Source organism: Amblyraja radiata, chromosome 8 (genome assembly GCF_010909765.2).
Source record: "Amblyraja radiata isolate CabotCenter1 chromosome 8, sAmbRad1.1.pri, whole genome shotgun sequence".
Taxonomy (NCBI): Eukaryota; Metazoa; Chordata; class Chondrichthyes; order Rajiformes; family Rajidae; genus Amblyraja; species Amblyraja radiata.
The window spans coordinates 8,997,417-9,014,629 of NC_045963.1; the positions used below are offsets into that span (position 1 = coordinate 8,997,417).

General features: G+C 43.6%; 1 protein-coding gene across 3 annotated transcripts in view; it reads left to right on the plus strand.

The window, feature by feature from the left end:
- bcl11a (BAF chromatin remodeling complex subunit BCL11A) overlaps window positions 1–17,213 on the plus strand; it is a 196,631-nt gene that overhangs the window by 116,130 nt on the left and 63,288 nt on the right. For 2 of the 3 annotated variants that reach the window (XM_033025164.1, XM_033025165.1), the window contains exon 3: window positions 12,375–14,260. In XM_033025164.1, coding sequence (XP_032881055.1) covers window positions 12,375–14,260 — 1,886 coding nt within the window. Of the gene's footprint in view, window positions 1–12,374; window positions 16,968–17,213 lie in introns of those variants that run through there. The other variant, XM_033025163.1, reaches the window with a different exon arrangement.

Consider the following 17,213-nt stretch of genomic DNA (forward strand, 5'->3'; position numbering starts at 1 on the left):
GGTTTACCAAATGGATATATTTTAACCTGTCATGGGGGTGGGATTCTCAATGGTTCTTCTTCTTTTTGCATATGGTGTGCACAGCCTAAAGTTGTAAGACAACTTGTTCTGTTTGATCTTTTGTTTGTGCATGCCAGGTTGATTGCATTCGTTGAAACAGGGTGGACCACGTGAAGGTTGCAATCTCCCACCCCCTCAATGGTTCAATGGTCCTTTTTGTCACCATTTTGAACCATTGAGGGGGTGGGAGATTGCAACCTGAACAGTGAAATTTGATTTACCATACAGTCATACAAAAAAAATGCAACAAGGTGTTTTGTCCAAGATTTCTTCCACTGCCACTCTTAAACTAGCTATTACACGAAGAGAGATCTGTCCCGTTGGTGAATAATCGGCCAGTGCGTAGCCATCAACCACATCACCCTTGCAAAGTTGACATGTTGGTTCACCAAATGGATATGTTTAGGTTTCAGGTGATATTACAGACAAAGTGTTTGAAATCCAATATTTTAGTCATAATTTGTGGACTTTCTTCCCAGTGCCTGGAGAGAAGGCAGGCACGGGTTATTGATTGGGGACGATCAGCCATGATCACAATGAATGGCGGTGCTGGCTCGAAGGGCCGAATGGCCTCCTCCTGCATCTATTTTCTATGTTTCTATGTTTCTTGGCCACAGGGTAAAGAGGGAAAGCTAAATGAATCAAAACCGCTTGGTTAAAGATGAGGGTGGAGAAAGCCATCTTTATCTGTGGGATTTCGTCATGCAAGTTCAAAGATACATTTAGTCAGGTTGTGTTCCGTCCTCCCTAGCCTTACCCTGAACGTGCCGTGGGGGTGGGGTGGGAGGAGGGATTCTGGCGTTTTGTGTGAGATTTTTTCCACTGGCACTCTTTAACACGCTGTCACACGAAGAGGGATCTGCCCCATTGATGTTTCTCATTTTGCTCCATCGGAAAAGTTTTACACTTTTGATCTTGACATCAACAAATGGGGGCTGTCCAAGGGAGGAGAGAAGGACATTCAGTGCCACACACTCGTGCGTATACATTATTACAGCAGGTTGCAGTCTGACTAAAAAAGCCATCACTCTGCGTAAAACCTTGAAACTAAAGTTGCTTTATTTTTCCATTTTTACCAAGTGTGAATTATAGGGGCAGGTATACAATTTCCTCTGGGAATGGGTTGGAACATCCCAGTACCCAAAGACCTACCTTTCTTTCCCATAGGGATCTTGGTAGTCATTAAGGGAGTCATTCATTCATCATGTTTGTTTGGCTGAACACAATCCTGGACCTCAAAGCTTCTGGGACACAAACCCTGAAGCACTTCTTACCAGCAAAGCTGAGTACACCACTGACATCAACATCAGAACTGCAACTCAATTACTTTCCCTTCCAGGAAGTAGACGCTGCTTGGAAAGAATGAAATATGGGAGGCTGATATCGCAGCACTTGTTTCTCTGAAAATAAATTGATTTGGGGCGATGAGGAATCGGATCAGCCAAAGGTTTCAGCTCCACTTAGCTGCAGTGCTCTGCTTTCAGCCACTGGAGGTCACCAGAGTATGTATGGATGGAGCTCACTAGCAGTATCTAGTGGAAAGACTTGAACATGACAAAATCAATCCAGCTGCCCTGTTTATTCTCTTCATAGAGCTGAACATTTGGAACAGTTCATTCCTGGCTGGAAATAGACATGGGAAGCGTGGCTGCCATTCTGAGGCATTGCTGACCAATCCGTCGTGAGGCTGTCGTTAACTGGACGTTTTCCATTTACTTTCTATGAGAAGCCTTTGATGAAAATGTGATGTGTTTCAAGTCTGCTGAGCCTTATCTGCACTTTCAGACGGAGCAGATTAAACAAAATTTCAAAATCTTCTGCAAAGAGCTTCATAACGATATATCAAATAATAGGAAATGTAAATAGATAATACCCTTCTAATACCTTTCTTTGGATGCGTTGTCCCCCCCCTCCTTAATTTGTTTAATATATAAATCTACTAAAGGGTTCATGTAAACATAATGAGATTATGTCTTCGGTAGACAAAAATGCTGGAGAAACTCAGCGGGTGAGGCAGCATCTATGGAGCGAAGGAAATAGGCAATGTTTCGGGCCGAAACCCTTCTTCAGACTGATGTGAGGGTGGGGGGAGGGGGGAGGGGGTGAAGAAAGGAAGAGGAGGAGCCAGTGGGCTGAGGGAGATCTGAGAAGGGGAGGAGAAAGTAAGGACTACCTGAAATTAGAGGTCAATGTTCATACCGCTGGGGTGCAAACTGCCCAAGCGAAATATGAGGTGCTGCTCCTCCAATTTACGGTGGTCATCACTCTGGCCATGGAGGAGGCCGAGGACAGAAAGGTCGGATTTGGAATGGGAGGGGGAGTTGAAGTGCTGAGCCACCGGGAGATCAGGTTGGTTATTGCGAACCGAGCGGAGGTGTTCGGCGAAGCGATCGCCAAGCCTAAGCTTGGTCTCACCAATGTAGAGCAGCTGACATCTAGAGCAGCGGATGCAATAGATGAAGTTGGAGGAGGTGCAGGTGAACCTCTGCCGCACCTGGAAAGACTGCTTGGGTAAAGAGATTATGTCTTCATTGTGTTTCAAATTTTGGGTCCAGTGAAGTGCCTTTTTTGAGGACTATTGTTTCAAATAGTTGGTTGGCTTGTGAAATGTGGCCCCTGTTTACCACACAAAAGAACGGCGTAACATTTTTATTACCAAAGAGCAGTGTGGTAAACTGAGAGGCGCAGTGGTCTGGAGGCTGAACTACATGCGTGCATCTCCGGGCAACTATGTACTGAAATACTTTGAACATTTCCCCTTGAAAGGTCCATGTGATGACACAACCATTATTATAGGTCTTGTTAATGTAATCTCTTGTTGCTGATAGACCACAGGCTCAATGATAAATATTTTATACTGTAATTTTCAAAATATATATTTTTGTAAAACAATATGAATACAATGCACTTGCCGTGGAATAGAAATTTTTAGCTCCCATTCATCATTCACAGCTCACGATGTTCTACCATTAAACTGCTAAGATTAAGATCTTTGTGGCATCCCTAGATGTTACTAGAAATGAGAATTGACTTTAGACTGTGACCCTCCACCCTTTCACTTTACTGACACAAGCTGATTTTTTTAGTATCCTCCGCAAAGCTGCAGCCCAGCGTCATGGATTCCTGCAGACTCTCTATCTGAGTCTCCACATTTATAGCGATGTGTGCCCATCACTAATGTGCTCATAAGGTCAAAAGTGATAGGAGTAGAATTAGGCCATTCGGTCCATCAAGTCTACTCTGCCATTCAATCATGGTTGATCTATCTCTCCCTCCTAACCCCATTCTCCTGCCTTCTCCCCATCTCCAATTGCTCCTCCCATTAGGTTACCTATCCCATCCCCCCTCCCACCCCCCACACTGTTCCCATTGGCCCACCATCCCTTCCTTATCTGCTTCCACCCTTTCTTATCAGAATGCATAATCTGCAGTCCTTCGTTGTCACAACTGCCCGCCAAGGTTTTGTCACTATCTCCACCCTTCACTCCCCCAATTGTTCCCATCTGACAATCAACTCCTCCTCGCCTGGATCCACCTATTGCTTGTGTAGGAAGGAACTGCAGATGCTGGTTTACACCGAAAATGGACACAAAGTGCTGGAGTAACTCAGTGGGAAAGGCAGCATCTCTGGAGAGAAGAAATGGGTGACGTTTCGGCTTAGGCCCTTCTCTCCAGAGATGCAGCCTGTCCCGCTGAGTTACACCAGCATTTTGTGTCTATCTTCCTACTATTGCTTGCAGGTCTTACCTCATCCCACCCATTCCCCACACAAAGCTGGCTATGTCCCCTCTTCAGTCCAGATGAGATGAGTTTTAACCTGAAATGTTGACTGTCCGATTCCTTCCGCAGATGCTGCCAGGCCTGCTGAGTTCCTCCAGCAGTTTGTTTTGTGGCTTTAGATTTCAGCATCTGCAGCTTCTTGTGACTCCATCTATGGTGAGGGGGGGGGTAGTGAGTTCATTTTACAAGGCGAGGCATTTTGATTATTTTAATGACCAAGGCAATGCAGTCAACTCTAATACAAATTGAGAGATTCACTTTAAGTCACATCTCCAGGTCCACACCAGCACATCACCAATCTCACCCCCCCCCATCACCCAACCCTTCTCCTTAGCATACCAATAAAAGCACGCAACAAAACTTTTCACTGTACCTCGAAACATGTGACAATAAACGGAACTAACTAACGAACCACTTTATCACCCAGCTCCTTTTACGCTTTCTAATTCATCTTTGCCTAATGTTGGAATTTGGGCAGTGAATGGCTGCAGATCATTTAGTTTAGTATACAGCGCGTAAACAGGCCCTTCGGCCCACCGGGTCCGTGCCGACCAGCGATCCCCGCACATGAAACACCATCCTACACCCACTCGGGACAATTTTTACATTTACCAAGCCAATTAACCTACAAACCTGTACGTCTTTGGAGTGTGGGAGGAAACCGAAGATCTCAGAGAAAACCCACGCAGGTCACGGGGGGAACGTACAAACTCCGTACAGACAAGCCCCCGTAGTCGGGATAGAACCCGGGTCTCCGGCGCTGCATTCGCTGTAAGGCAGAAACTACCGCTGCGCCACCGTGACAGAGACTATTTAAGTGATGACTATGGTGCGTGGCACTGAGCAGCAGTATCCTGTGTGGGTGTGGAGGGCTTTTTAGCGTGATTTTAATCATGGATGGTGGTGTGCTGCACAGAGTGAAGAGGGTGCTGCTTTCAGCAAGGGGAAGGGTTCTGTGTGCTGAGTTTCTTAGTTTAGTTTATTGTCGCGTGTACCAAGGTACAGTGAAAAGCTTTTGCTGCGTGCTAACAAAAGGGGAGCAAAGGGGTTCTGTGTGCTGAGTTTGCAGCCAATGTGGAGGTCATGCATCAATGAGGGGTTAGAAAGTTTGGATGTCTTTACATTTTGATGTTTTGCTACATTGCAGTCACATCAGTGCGAAGGGGTTCCACAAACATCCCACTCTCTCTCGCACCTGCATCCATATGTCATGGCAGGATCTCTTGTTGCCTGGTAGAAAGAGAACATCTCCACACCCTGCGTACCTCTTCAACGGAGACATCTGGTGGTAATAATAATAATGATGGATGGGATTTATATAGCGCCTTTCTAATACTCAAGGCGCTTTACATTGCATTATTCATTCAGTCCTCAGTCACACTCGGTGGTGGTAAGCTACTTCTGTAGCCACAGCTGCCCTGGGGCAGACTGACGGAAGCGTGGCTGCCAATCTGCGCCTACGGCCCCTCCGACCACCACCAATCACTCACACACATTCACACACATTCACACACAGGCAAAGGTGGGTGAAGTGTCTTGCCCAAGGACACAACGACAGTATGCACTCCAAGCGGGATTCGAACCGGCTACCTTCCGGTTGCCAGCCGAACACTTAGCCCATTGCCCCTGGTACTCTTGTTTTCCATGTACTGAAGGTATCTTGGAGACTCTTGCAGCCAAAATCTACAATCCCAAAAGAGATGCAAATCTGCCTTTAAACCCTATCCTTTCACATTGGACAACTGGAAAACTGGTGTTAGTGCAGTTGTGATGTTGTAACTGACATCCTCTTCATTGATAGTTTTATTTATTTAGACCCATGCAGAAAATTAGTTTAGTCTAGAGATACAGCGTGGAAACAGGCCCTTCGGACCACCGAGTCTGCACCGACCAGCGATCCCCGCACACTAACTCTATCCTACACACACTAGGGACAATTTACACATATACCAAGCCAATTAACCTACAAACCTATACGTCTTTGGAGTGTGCAGGAGCTGATGCAGATTTTAATATCATAATAGATTCTTAGATCACTGGGATCTGTTTTGGGGTAAGGGGGAACTGTACAAAAGGGACGGATTGCATCTTAACAGGTGTGGGACCAGCATTCTGGCAGGCAGGTTTGCCACTGCTACACGGGTGGTTTTAAACTGAATAAGGGGGGTGGGGTGTCGAATGGGCTAGTGGAGGATGGAGTTAAAAGGAAAGGGTTTCTTAAATGTGTGAGCGTAGAGACAGAGGGGTGTAAAATGAGGGTAGAAGCAATAGGTAGCAAGGTGAAAAGTAAAAGTGGCAGGCCGGAAAATCCAGGGCAAAAATCAAAAAGGGCCACTTTTCAACAAAATTGTATAAGGGGTAAGAGTGTTGTAAAAACAAGCCTGAAGGCTTTGTGTCTCAATGCAAGGAACATTCGTAATAAGGTGGATGAGTTGAATGTGCAGATAGCTATTAATGACTATGATATAGTTGGGATCACGGAGACATGGCTCCAGGGTGACCAAGGCTGGGAGCTGAACATCCAGGGATATTCAATATTCAGGAGGGATAGAGAGAAAGGAAAAGGAGGTGGGGTAGCGTTGCTGATTAGAGAGGAGATTAACGCAATGGAAAGGAAGGACATTAGTTTGGAGGATGTGGAATCGGTATGGGTAGAGCTACGAAACACTAAGGGGCAGAAAACGCTGGTGGGTGTTGTGTACAGGCCACCTAACAGTAGTAGTGAAGTTGGAGATGGTATCAAACAGGAAATTAGAAATGCGTGCGACAAAGGCAAAACCGTTATAATGGGTGACTTCAATCTACATATAGATTGGGTGAATCAAATTGGCAGGGGTGTTGAGGAAGAGGATTTCTTGGAATGTATGCGGGATAGTTATCTAAATCAACATGTAGAGGAACCAACGAGAGAGCAATCTATTTTAGACTGGGTATTGAGTAATGAGGAAGGGTTAGTTAGCAGTTTTGTTGTACGTGCCCCCTTGGACAAGAGTGACCATAATATGGTTGAGTTCTTCATTAGGATGGAGAGTGACATTGTTAATTCAGAAACAATGCTTTGAACTTAAAGAAAGGTAACTTTGAGGATATGAGACGTGAATTGGCCAAGATTGACTGGCAATTAATTCTAAAAGGGTTGACGGTGGATATGCAATGGAAGACATTTAAAGACTGCATGGATGAACTACAAAAATTGTTCATCCCAGTTTGGCAAAAGAATAAATCAGGGAAGGTAGTACATCCGTGGATAACAAGGGAAATCAGGGATAGTATCAAAGCGAAGGATGATGCGTACAAATTAGCCAGAAAAAGCAGCATACCGGAGGACTGGGAGAAATTCAGAGACCAGCAGAGGAGGACAAAGGGCTTAATTAGGAAAGGAAAAATAGATTATGAAAGAAAACTGGCAGGGAACATAAAAACTGACTGCAAAAGTTTTTATAGATATGTGAAAAGAAAGAGATTAGTTAAAACAAATGTAGGTCCCTTGCAGTCAGAAACAGGTGAGTTGATCATGGGGAACAAGGATATGGCGGACCAATTGAATAACTACTTTGGTTCCGTCTTCACTAAGGAAGACATAAATAATCTGCCGGAAATAGCAGGGGACTGCGGGTCAAAGGAGTTGGAGGAATTGAGTGAAATCCAGGTTAGCCGGGAAGTGGTGTTGGGTAAATTGAATGGATTAAAGGCCGATAAATCCCCAGGGCCAGATAGGCTGCATCCCAGAGTACTTAAGGAAGTAGCTCCAGAAATAGTGGATGCATTAGTAATAATCTTTCAAAACTCTTTAGATTCTGGAGTAGTTCCTGAGGATTGGCGGGTAGCAAACGTAACCCCACTTTTTAAGAAGGGAGGGAGAGAGAAAACGGGGAATTACAGACCAGTTAGTCTAACATCGGTAGTGGGGAAACTACTAGAGTCAGTTATTAAAGATGGGATAGCAGCACATTTGGAAAGTGGTGAAATCATTGGACAAAGTCAGCATGGATTTACAAAAGGTAAATCATGTCTGACGAATCTTATAGAATTTTTCGAGGATGTAACTAGTAGCGTGGATAGGGGAGAACCAGTGGATGTGGTGTATCTGGACTTCCAGAAGGCTTTCGACAAGGTCCCACATAAGAGATTAGTTTACAAACTTAAAGCACACGGCATTGGGGGTTCAGTATTGATGTGGATAGAGAACTGGCTGGCAAACAGGAAGCAAAGAGTAGGAGTAAACGGGTCCTTTTCACAATGGCAGGCAGTGACTAGTGGGGTACCGCAAGGCTCAGTGCTGGGACCCCAGCTATTTACAATATATATTAATGATCTGGATGAGGGAATTGAAGGCAATATCTCCAAGTTTGCGGATGACACTAAGCTGGGGGGCAGTGTTAGCTGTGAGGAGGATGCTAGGAGACTGCAAGGTGACTTGGATAGGCTGGGTGAGTGGGCAAATGTTTGGCAGATGCAGTATAATGTGGATAAATGTGAGGTTATCCATTTTGGTGGCAAAAACAGGAAAGCAGACTATTATCTAAATGGTGGCCGACTAGGAAAAGGGGAGATTGCAGCGAGACCTGGGTGTCATGGTACACCAGTCATTGAAAGTGGGCATGCAGGTGCAGCAGGCAGTGAAGAAAGCGAATGGTATGTTAGCTTTCATAGCAAAAGGATTTGAGTATAGGAGCAGGGAGGTTCTACTGCAGTTGTACAGGTTCTTGGTGAGACCACACCTGGAGTATTGCGTACAGTTTTGGTCTCCAAATCTGAGGAAGGACATTATTGCCATAGAGGGAGTGCAGAGAAGGTTCACCAGACTGATTCCTGGGATGTCAGGACTGTCTTATGAAGAAAGACTGGATAGACTTGGTTTATACTCTCTAGAATTTAGGAGATTGAGAGGGGATCTTATAGAAACTTACAAAATTCTTAAGGGGTTGGACAGGCTAGATGCAGGAAGATTGCTCCCGATGTTGGGGAAGCCCAGGACAAGGGGTCACAGCTTAAGGATAAGGGGGAAATCCTTTAAAACCGAGATGAGAAGAACTTTTTTCACACAGAGAGTGGTGAATCTCTGGAACTCCCTGCCACAGAGGGTAGTCGAGGCCAGTTCTTCATTGGCTATATTTAAGAGGGAGTTAGATGTGGCCCTTGTGGCTAAGGGGATCAGAGGGTATGGAGAGAAGGCAGGTACGGGATACTGAGTTGGATGATCAGCCATGATCATATTGAATGGCGGTGCAGGCTCGAAGGGCCGAATGGCCTACTCCTGCACCTAATTTCTATGTTTCTATAAACTGCAATATAATGAAATTCAAATACAATAGGCATTGTATGAAACTCCATATGGTGCAGGTTCAAAGGACTGGTGAGAGATGGAGATTGAGATGGCATTTAAAGGTGGCACCAGGTGTTTAAAGGAAGTGCAAAAGGGGCGTTCAGGGAGGAAGTGAAGATGGCTGAAGAATTTACTAAATAAAGTCTATACATTTGTAGGTAACCTGTGTGATATAAGAATTCAGAATAAATCTGTAAAAATGTATGCTTGCTCGCTATCGACCTGGAAGCTACATAAAAGAGCCATCCCTCTTTAAAAAAAATCCACGATGCTTCTGGCAACAATTAGTTGAGGGAGCTGGGGTCCAATTAAGGTAGCTCTAACCCAGTTTTTTTTGCATTAAATTTGACTCGAGATTAAATATTTTTTGGGATTCACTGGAGCAGTATAAAATGTAGGTTACTGCTCCTTGTAATCGGAAACAGGTAGCTATTCACATATTCTGTTGTGCTGCAGCAAGTAAGAATTTCATTGTCCCTTCCGGGATATATGACAATAAAACACTTTTGACTCTTGCTATGTTTCATCCGGAGAAACCAGTTTAATGCCACTGTCAATTACAGGAATCACCTTATCATTACAACATATCTAAGTGGAGAAATATATAAAGGATTTGAACCATGAAGATTAAAAAAATTATGAAATGATATTTACCAATGATATTTTTTAGTGTTCAATCAATTTTAAAGTTGTAATCTAAATAATAGATAGGGATTAAATTTGTGATGTTGATTGTTCCAGAAAGTGTTACAGTTTAAAAGTCATGTCATATTCGGAGCCAATGTCCTTTTAAGGAGAAGTTCCAGGCGTGAAATTGCACTGTGGGAACCAGTATACACTTCATTTATTTTACAGATATCTGGAAAAGGGAAATCACAGACCAACTATTGTAATGTACTATGTCGACATGGTGTAACGTCTGACTTTTTCCCAACCCTGAGCCTTGTTGTACAATCACCAAGGAGGGACAGAAAGGGACAGAATAAAAGGCTATTCTATTCTATTCTATTCTCTAAAGGGGGGAGAAAATCTTGGGAAAGGGTCTCTCGTAAGGACCTGGAAGAAATTATATAAATCTCCCAGGAGGGTATCATGACTGGAGGAATTATTGACCAGTGTCATATTCTTTGGTGTGAGGTTATGGAGCCCCTCTTGGGAACTGCAGTCACTCCCTTTAATGTCTACTGCAGATCTGAAGTTGGAGGTAGACACAAAAAGCTGGAGAGACTCAGCGGGACAGGCAGCATCTCTGGAGAGAAGGAAAGGGTGGTGTTTCGGGTCGAGACCCTTCTTCAGAGGAGTTGAAGTCTTGCCTAAGAGATTGGTGACTCTGCAAGAGCAGGACTTCCTATCACTTGAGCTGGTTCGTGACGACTAAACGTACACTTGTCCCCGGATGCAACCAAGCCAAGCTACGTAGACCGAACCTAATCCTTCAGTAAATTTTCAATCAAATTTCCAATAAATGTCCACCACAAGCGTATCAATTGCTTCACATAGTTTTCTCCTTTTCAGATTGATGGCAGCAGGATTGGCTATTCTGTGTAGTCTGAAAATTCCTGTGAATGGGAATTAGACACTCTGGTTCTGATGCAGCAGCTGCTAAGGATCTGCAGTTGATCCCTGCAGATGAATGGATTGCCAACTCAATCTTTGATCTGTGTTATGTTGTCTGATTTTGGCTGAGCAGCAGTAGACATCAGCAGCCCTGGCTAAAGGGATGTGAAAGTAGGTTCTGAGTTCTGGGCTGCACTTTCTGTCTGGCCTCCTTTAGAAGGATTGTCTCCCGCATGAAATCTTGAGGGTGACCACTACTTGGATGAGATCTTGACGTCACGGATTTCATGTAGCAGATAATATTCTTTCAACCAGTTGGGAATGTCCGGGCCTGTCTCAAGGGACATTATGGGCTTGTGGATCATGGTTGTCCATGGCTCTGTTTCTTAGCATTCCACCTCAGCATTACCTAGATGAACATTGAATGGATTGATAGAACAGATATCAAGTGGAAAAAGATGACTTGTGCCCATAAATTTTCAGAGGGCGAAACAAAAGATAAATTGTTATGACGTCTTAACTTTTTTGTCAGTTTAGTTTGGTTTAGTTTAGAGATACAGCATGGAAACAGGCCCTTCGGCTCACCGAGTCCGCACCGACCAGCGAACCCCGCACATTGACACAATCCCACACACACACACTAGGCACAATTTACACTTACACCAAGCCAATTCACCTACAAACCTGTACGTCTTTGCAGTGTGGGAGGATAGGGAAGATCTCGGAGAAAACCCACGCAGACACGGGGAGAACATATAAACACCGTACACACAGCGCCCGTAGTCGGGATTGAACCCAGGTCAAGCGCTGTAAGGAAACAACTCTACCGCTGCGCCACGGTGCTTGGGTAGTGCTCATCCTGTCTCATCCTGTCTTGGGTAGTGCTCATTCTGTCCTGCCCCATTCAAATTGGGCAGGACAGGATGAGTTTGCCTGGATAACGCAAGGGATTGAGATTAAGACTTACTTTTGTGGATATGCTTTGTCCCTGTTGAAAGCCTTTTTGACCGCTGTCTCCAGCTTGTCTTAATTTAAAAAAAAAATCTTCTTTTACTGTCTGACTCACATTTTAGGGCTGAGCACAAATTTCTAAAATATTTGCAGCAAGTCTCTGAGAATCTTTGGTGGAGAAATTTGTGGTCTGTGGAGATTTTATTTATTCAGCAGGAGAAAAATTACCATTACAAGCAAGGTTATTTAAGTAGATGAGCAATACCTGTGTGGTTTGACCAGATTAATGAGAAAAGTCATGTATCGATTCCTATTTAGAAGACTTTAGATTTGTTACCTAGAGAAATCAGTTCCTATTTAAAGTAACTACGTGAAACTCTGGTTCTCAGCCTTCGGTTTGCTTTGCTGATTCACCTAAAAGGTCTCAGCAGCAATGTAAATAAACCTACTCATTTGACCCAACTGAACACTATAACAGGGTTAACTTTGTGAGGTCATAGATCTCCCTCCCATTAGGTCACCTTAAATGAAGATAAATTGATTCCATTTCAAGGTGCCTATAGTGCTTTTTACATTTTCCATTAGAGTTGAGTTTAACATTTCTTTAAAAACATTTTCTTTTTATTTAACTGTTTCAAGATGGCGGCTGAGCATGGTTTGCAGTTGTCTTCATGTTGGCATTATTTGTTTTCTCTTGCAGGGAAGGATGAGCCGAGCAGTTACACTTGCACAACTTGCAAACAGCCATTCAACAGCGCCTGGTTTCTCCTCCAACATGCCCAGAACACACATGGATTCCGAATTTATTTGGAGACCGAGCATGGAAGTCCCTTGACCCCACGGGTTGGTATTCCTTCAGGACTTGGGGCAGATTGCGGCCCTCAACCGCCACTTCATGGACTTCATGTAGCAGATAGCAGTCCTTTCAACCTGCTGAGAATGGCTGGGCCTGTCTCTAGGGAAACGCCAGGGCTTGTAGAAGGCCGATTTCCTCCCACGCCTCCGTTGTTTAGCCCTCCACCCCGCCATCATCTAGACCATCGGATGGATCGGCTGAGCGCTGAGGAGATGGCCATGGCGGCCGCACATCATAACAGTGCCTTTGACAGGGTACTGCGTTTTAATTCCATACCTATGGAGCCACCATCAATGGATTTCTCAAGGAGACTTAGGGAATTAGCTGGCAACACCTCCACTCCCCCATTGTCACCGAGTCGGCCTAGTCCCATGCAGAGGCTACTGCAACCATTCCAGTCAAGCAACAAATCGCCATTTCTTAGCACACCGCCCCTTCCTCCCCTCCAGTCCGCAGCACCACCAGCCCAGAGTGTGCTCAAGTCCAAGTCCTGTGAATTCTGTGGGAAAACCTTTAAGTTTCAGAGCAACTTGATAGTGCACCGTCGAAGCCACACTGGTGAGAAACCATACAAGTGCCATTTATGTGACCACGCCTGCACTCAGGCCAGCAAATTAAAGAGGCACATGAAAACACACTTGCACAAGACATCGCCCATGACCATCAAGTCAGATGATGGACTCTCCACTGCCAGCTCTCCTGAACCCGGTACTAGTGATCTGGTGGGTAGCGCCAGCAGTGCCCTCAAGTCCGTGGTAGCCAAGTACAAGAGTGAAACAGATGCCAATATGATTCCAGAAAATGGGGAGGAAGAAGAGGAAGAAGAGGAGGAGGAAGAAGAGGAGGAGGAGGAGGAGGAGGAAGAGGAGGATCCTGAGAATGAAAATAGGTCCGAATTTGCCTTTGGTGTCAGTCTCGAGAGTGTGCGTCACCATGAGAACAGCTCGCGGCCTGTGGAAGAGAAGAGCTCTCTACCTGAAGTGATGCACAGCATTGCCATGACTACCATGCAGCACTACGGTGAGGCATTCCATCAAGTCCTTGTGGAAAAACACAAGCGGACTCATCACTCCTCTGAGGTAGAGGTTCACAGAGACATTTATGATGAAGATTCGGTCGCTGGCGAATCTGATCGCACAGATGATGGTACAGTCAATGGAAGAGGTTCCTCACCAGGTGAATCGGCCTCTGGGGGCATATCGAAAAAGCCTATATTGGGCAGCCCGACCTCCCTCAGCCCTTTTTCCAAACGCATTAAGCTTGAAAAAGACTTTGACCTACCCTCAGCACCTTTGGCTCCCACAGATAACGTTTACTCACAGTGGCTTGCTGGTTATGCTGCCTCAAGGCAGCTGAAAGACCCATTCCTCAGCTTTGGAGACTCCAGACAATCCCCTTTCGCAACTTCATCTGAGCACTCTTCAGAAAATGGAAGTTTACGCTTTTCCACTCCTCCGGGAGAGATGGATGGTGGGATCTCAGGTCGGAGTGGTACGGGAAGTGGCGGCAGCACGCCCCACATAACCGGGCCTGGCCCGGGACGGCCCAGCTCCAAGGAGGGCAAGCGGAGTGACACGTGTGAATTTTGTGGCAAAATCTTCAAGAATTGCAGCAATCTCACGGTCCACCGGAGAAGTCACACGGGCGAGAGACCGTACAAATGTGACCTGTGCAACTACGCCTGTGCCCAGAGTAGCAAGCTCACGCGACACATGAAAACGCACGGTCAGGTGGGCAAAGACGTTTACAAATGTGAAATTTGTCAGATGCCTTTTAGCGTGTATAGTACCCTCGAGAAACACATGAAAAAATGGCACAGTGAGCGCTTGTTAAATAATGATATAAAAACTGAGTAGGTGTATTGATGCTCAAGTTCCCTATAGCTTTTTCTATTCTCTTGTGATCAAAACCAAGTGGAAGCTGAGGACGTAAGGAACATGTGCTTGATGCCAGTACAACTGGTTTAATGTCACTGATGAATGCATGATTTGTATCGGGGCAATACTATTGCATTTTACGCAAACTCGAGCCTTTCTCTTGTGCAATAATTTACGTGTTGTGTATGTTGTTTTCTTTTAGACAGCATGTATGGTATGTTCGGCAATTTAATTCTGTCCTTGGTTAGTGCTGGGTAACCACCTTTTGTCCTTTCTTTGCTTTTTGAAAGAAAATTACCATGCTGCATAGCGTCCTGTAACACACGTCATGTATAGTTTGGGTCGTAACACAGAGGGAAGACAAAAATGGGGGATCTCCCCTTCCTCCCCCCAAATATATTTCTTTATTTAACCCTTTATGGACAGGCTGGAATTCGCACTGTTAAAGCCGTCTCTTTCTAAAGGAAATCCTGTCTTAGAATGTTAATATATTAAATTAGAACGTAAGAGCAATTGCTGGCCTTGACTTTTGGCAAAGGAAAAAAAAAGAAGAAAATGATAATTGGGTGAATGCCATTGTTTGGTTGAAAGAAAAAAATAATAATCTGAGTGCCTTGGATCTTTTGAAACTGTATTGGTTTTCTTTCTGTTCTTCAGTTAAGTCCTGGAGGAGTAGCCTTGGGTTTTTGTTGACTTAAGTGATGCTTCCACATCATGCACTTGTTAGTTTTGGCTACCAGTGAGTGAACCAATACTCCATATATAAATAAAACGAGAGTAACAAAGTGGTAGGAACCGAGGAGGAAAATGTCTTGATAATTCCATTAATCTCATAGTACCCATCTGTGATCCGTAATGTCATGCTTGGTTCAGACACCACGTTGTAGTTATATAAACATCAAGACGATACAGTAATACTTCCACCAGCCCCTCCACCCACCCCTAGCTTGTATTTGAATCGCACTTGACTCTGCTCCTGACTTCTATGCCCTTTCTTTAATCAGGGGTACAGAGGCTGAGCAAAAAGACAAAAGGATAAAAGACAGCTTGGATAGGACAATTAAGTGCACTGTGCAATTTTCCCAGTTTACAAACATATAATTAAGGGGAAAAAAAAAAATCCTGAAATACTTAGGAAAGAAAAATGAACGGATTGTTTAGTGTCAATTTGCCAGTCATTGACTAGAATAGTGCACCTGGCTAAATTTAAAAAGAATATAAGATGTAAAGCAACACGATTTAACAGCATGTCTCCTCAGCAGATGATAATGGGACTGCAGTCAATTAGAATAAATAATCTCACTACTACAGTGCAAGAATTTTTGTACAGATTTTTTAAAGTATAAATGGTAAGATTTTTTTTTTTTTAAAGAAAACACTTCATTAAGTTAGGGAGAAGTATATTTTAGGATTTCAGTGTCTTGGTGGTTGTCAAGACTTTACATGTTATACCGTTAGTGGATACTCTGCCCTTGGCACACAGCTCTTCAGGTTGTATAAACTTGCATTGGGGAAAGGTTTAAGAGTATATATATATATGCATATGTATGTATATATATATATATAGTACTTAACTATAGGAAAATGCACACATGTTGATTCCTATGCTAAACACATTTATGGTCTCTACTTTTCTGTATTTCTAGAATGGTTATTTGAAATAAATGTTCACCTAGTGTAGGCACTATAGTATTTATATTGAAGCTTGTATTTTTAACTGTTGCTTGTTCTTTAAAGGTATCAATGTACCTTTTTTTGGTAGTTGAAAAAAACAGGCTGCCACAGTATATTTTTTTAATTTGGCAGGATAATATAGTGCGAATTATTTGTATGTTTCAACAAAAAAACAAACAAACAAAAAAAAGAATACGCCCGTGACATTGTACAGTTAAGAGGTCGTATAACGGCTGCTTGGGGAAACTTTAGAACGTCGCGCCAATGGTCAAAGTGGTTGGTTGTACATATCTTTCCCTCCCTGCTGCCATACTGTATACAGTACTGCAAGCTAATGTTTGTTCTGTAGTGTGCTTCTGTCTCCTAACCTCTCACCTACTACATTCCAGCATCTAACTTCATATGCAGTAAATTAAATGTTTGCAGTTTTTTCATTGCCAAAAATTAAATGGTGCTTTATATTTAGATTGGGAAAATTTCATATGCAAAGCATATTAAAGCCGCTTGAGTCAATACTTTTTTGTAAATGGCAATGCAGAATATTTTGTTATCGGCCTTTTCTATTCCTGTAATAAAAGCTGTTGTTGTAACTTGACATTTATCTTTTACTATGGGATTCACTATTTATTATTGCTTATGTGCGCTGTTTAAAACAGATGCACCGAATTGATCCTTTTTTCATTTTATTTTTTATTTTTTCGTTTAGATGACCAAAGGTCATTACAACCTGGCTTTTATTGTATTTGTTTCTGGTCTTTGTTAAGTTCAGGAGTCTATTGGAAACCACTGTCTGTGTTTTGGCAGTTGTCTGCATTATCCTGTTTACATTGCCCATTTTGTCCCTTTATGAAAAAAATTAATAAAAAATTCAAAGCTAATTGGTGAACCTTGTGTGTGCTTATTTATTGCTTTCCTCATTATTTTAATTTTTTTTAAAATTAATTTAGTTATTTGTTTTTGTATGGCATAATTAAAGTATACAGCTTTTGCTCCAGCTGAGTTGATCTCTGCAGCGACCCCTTTCTCTGACCCATATAGAGTTTGGTAGCATGCTGCAGAAAATTGCCCACCTTTAGAAAGGGTTTAACATAACAGACAATCGGGAAATGCACTGTGAGCCACGTGCAGGTTC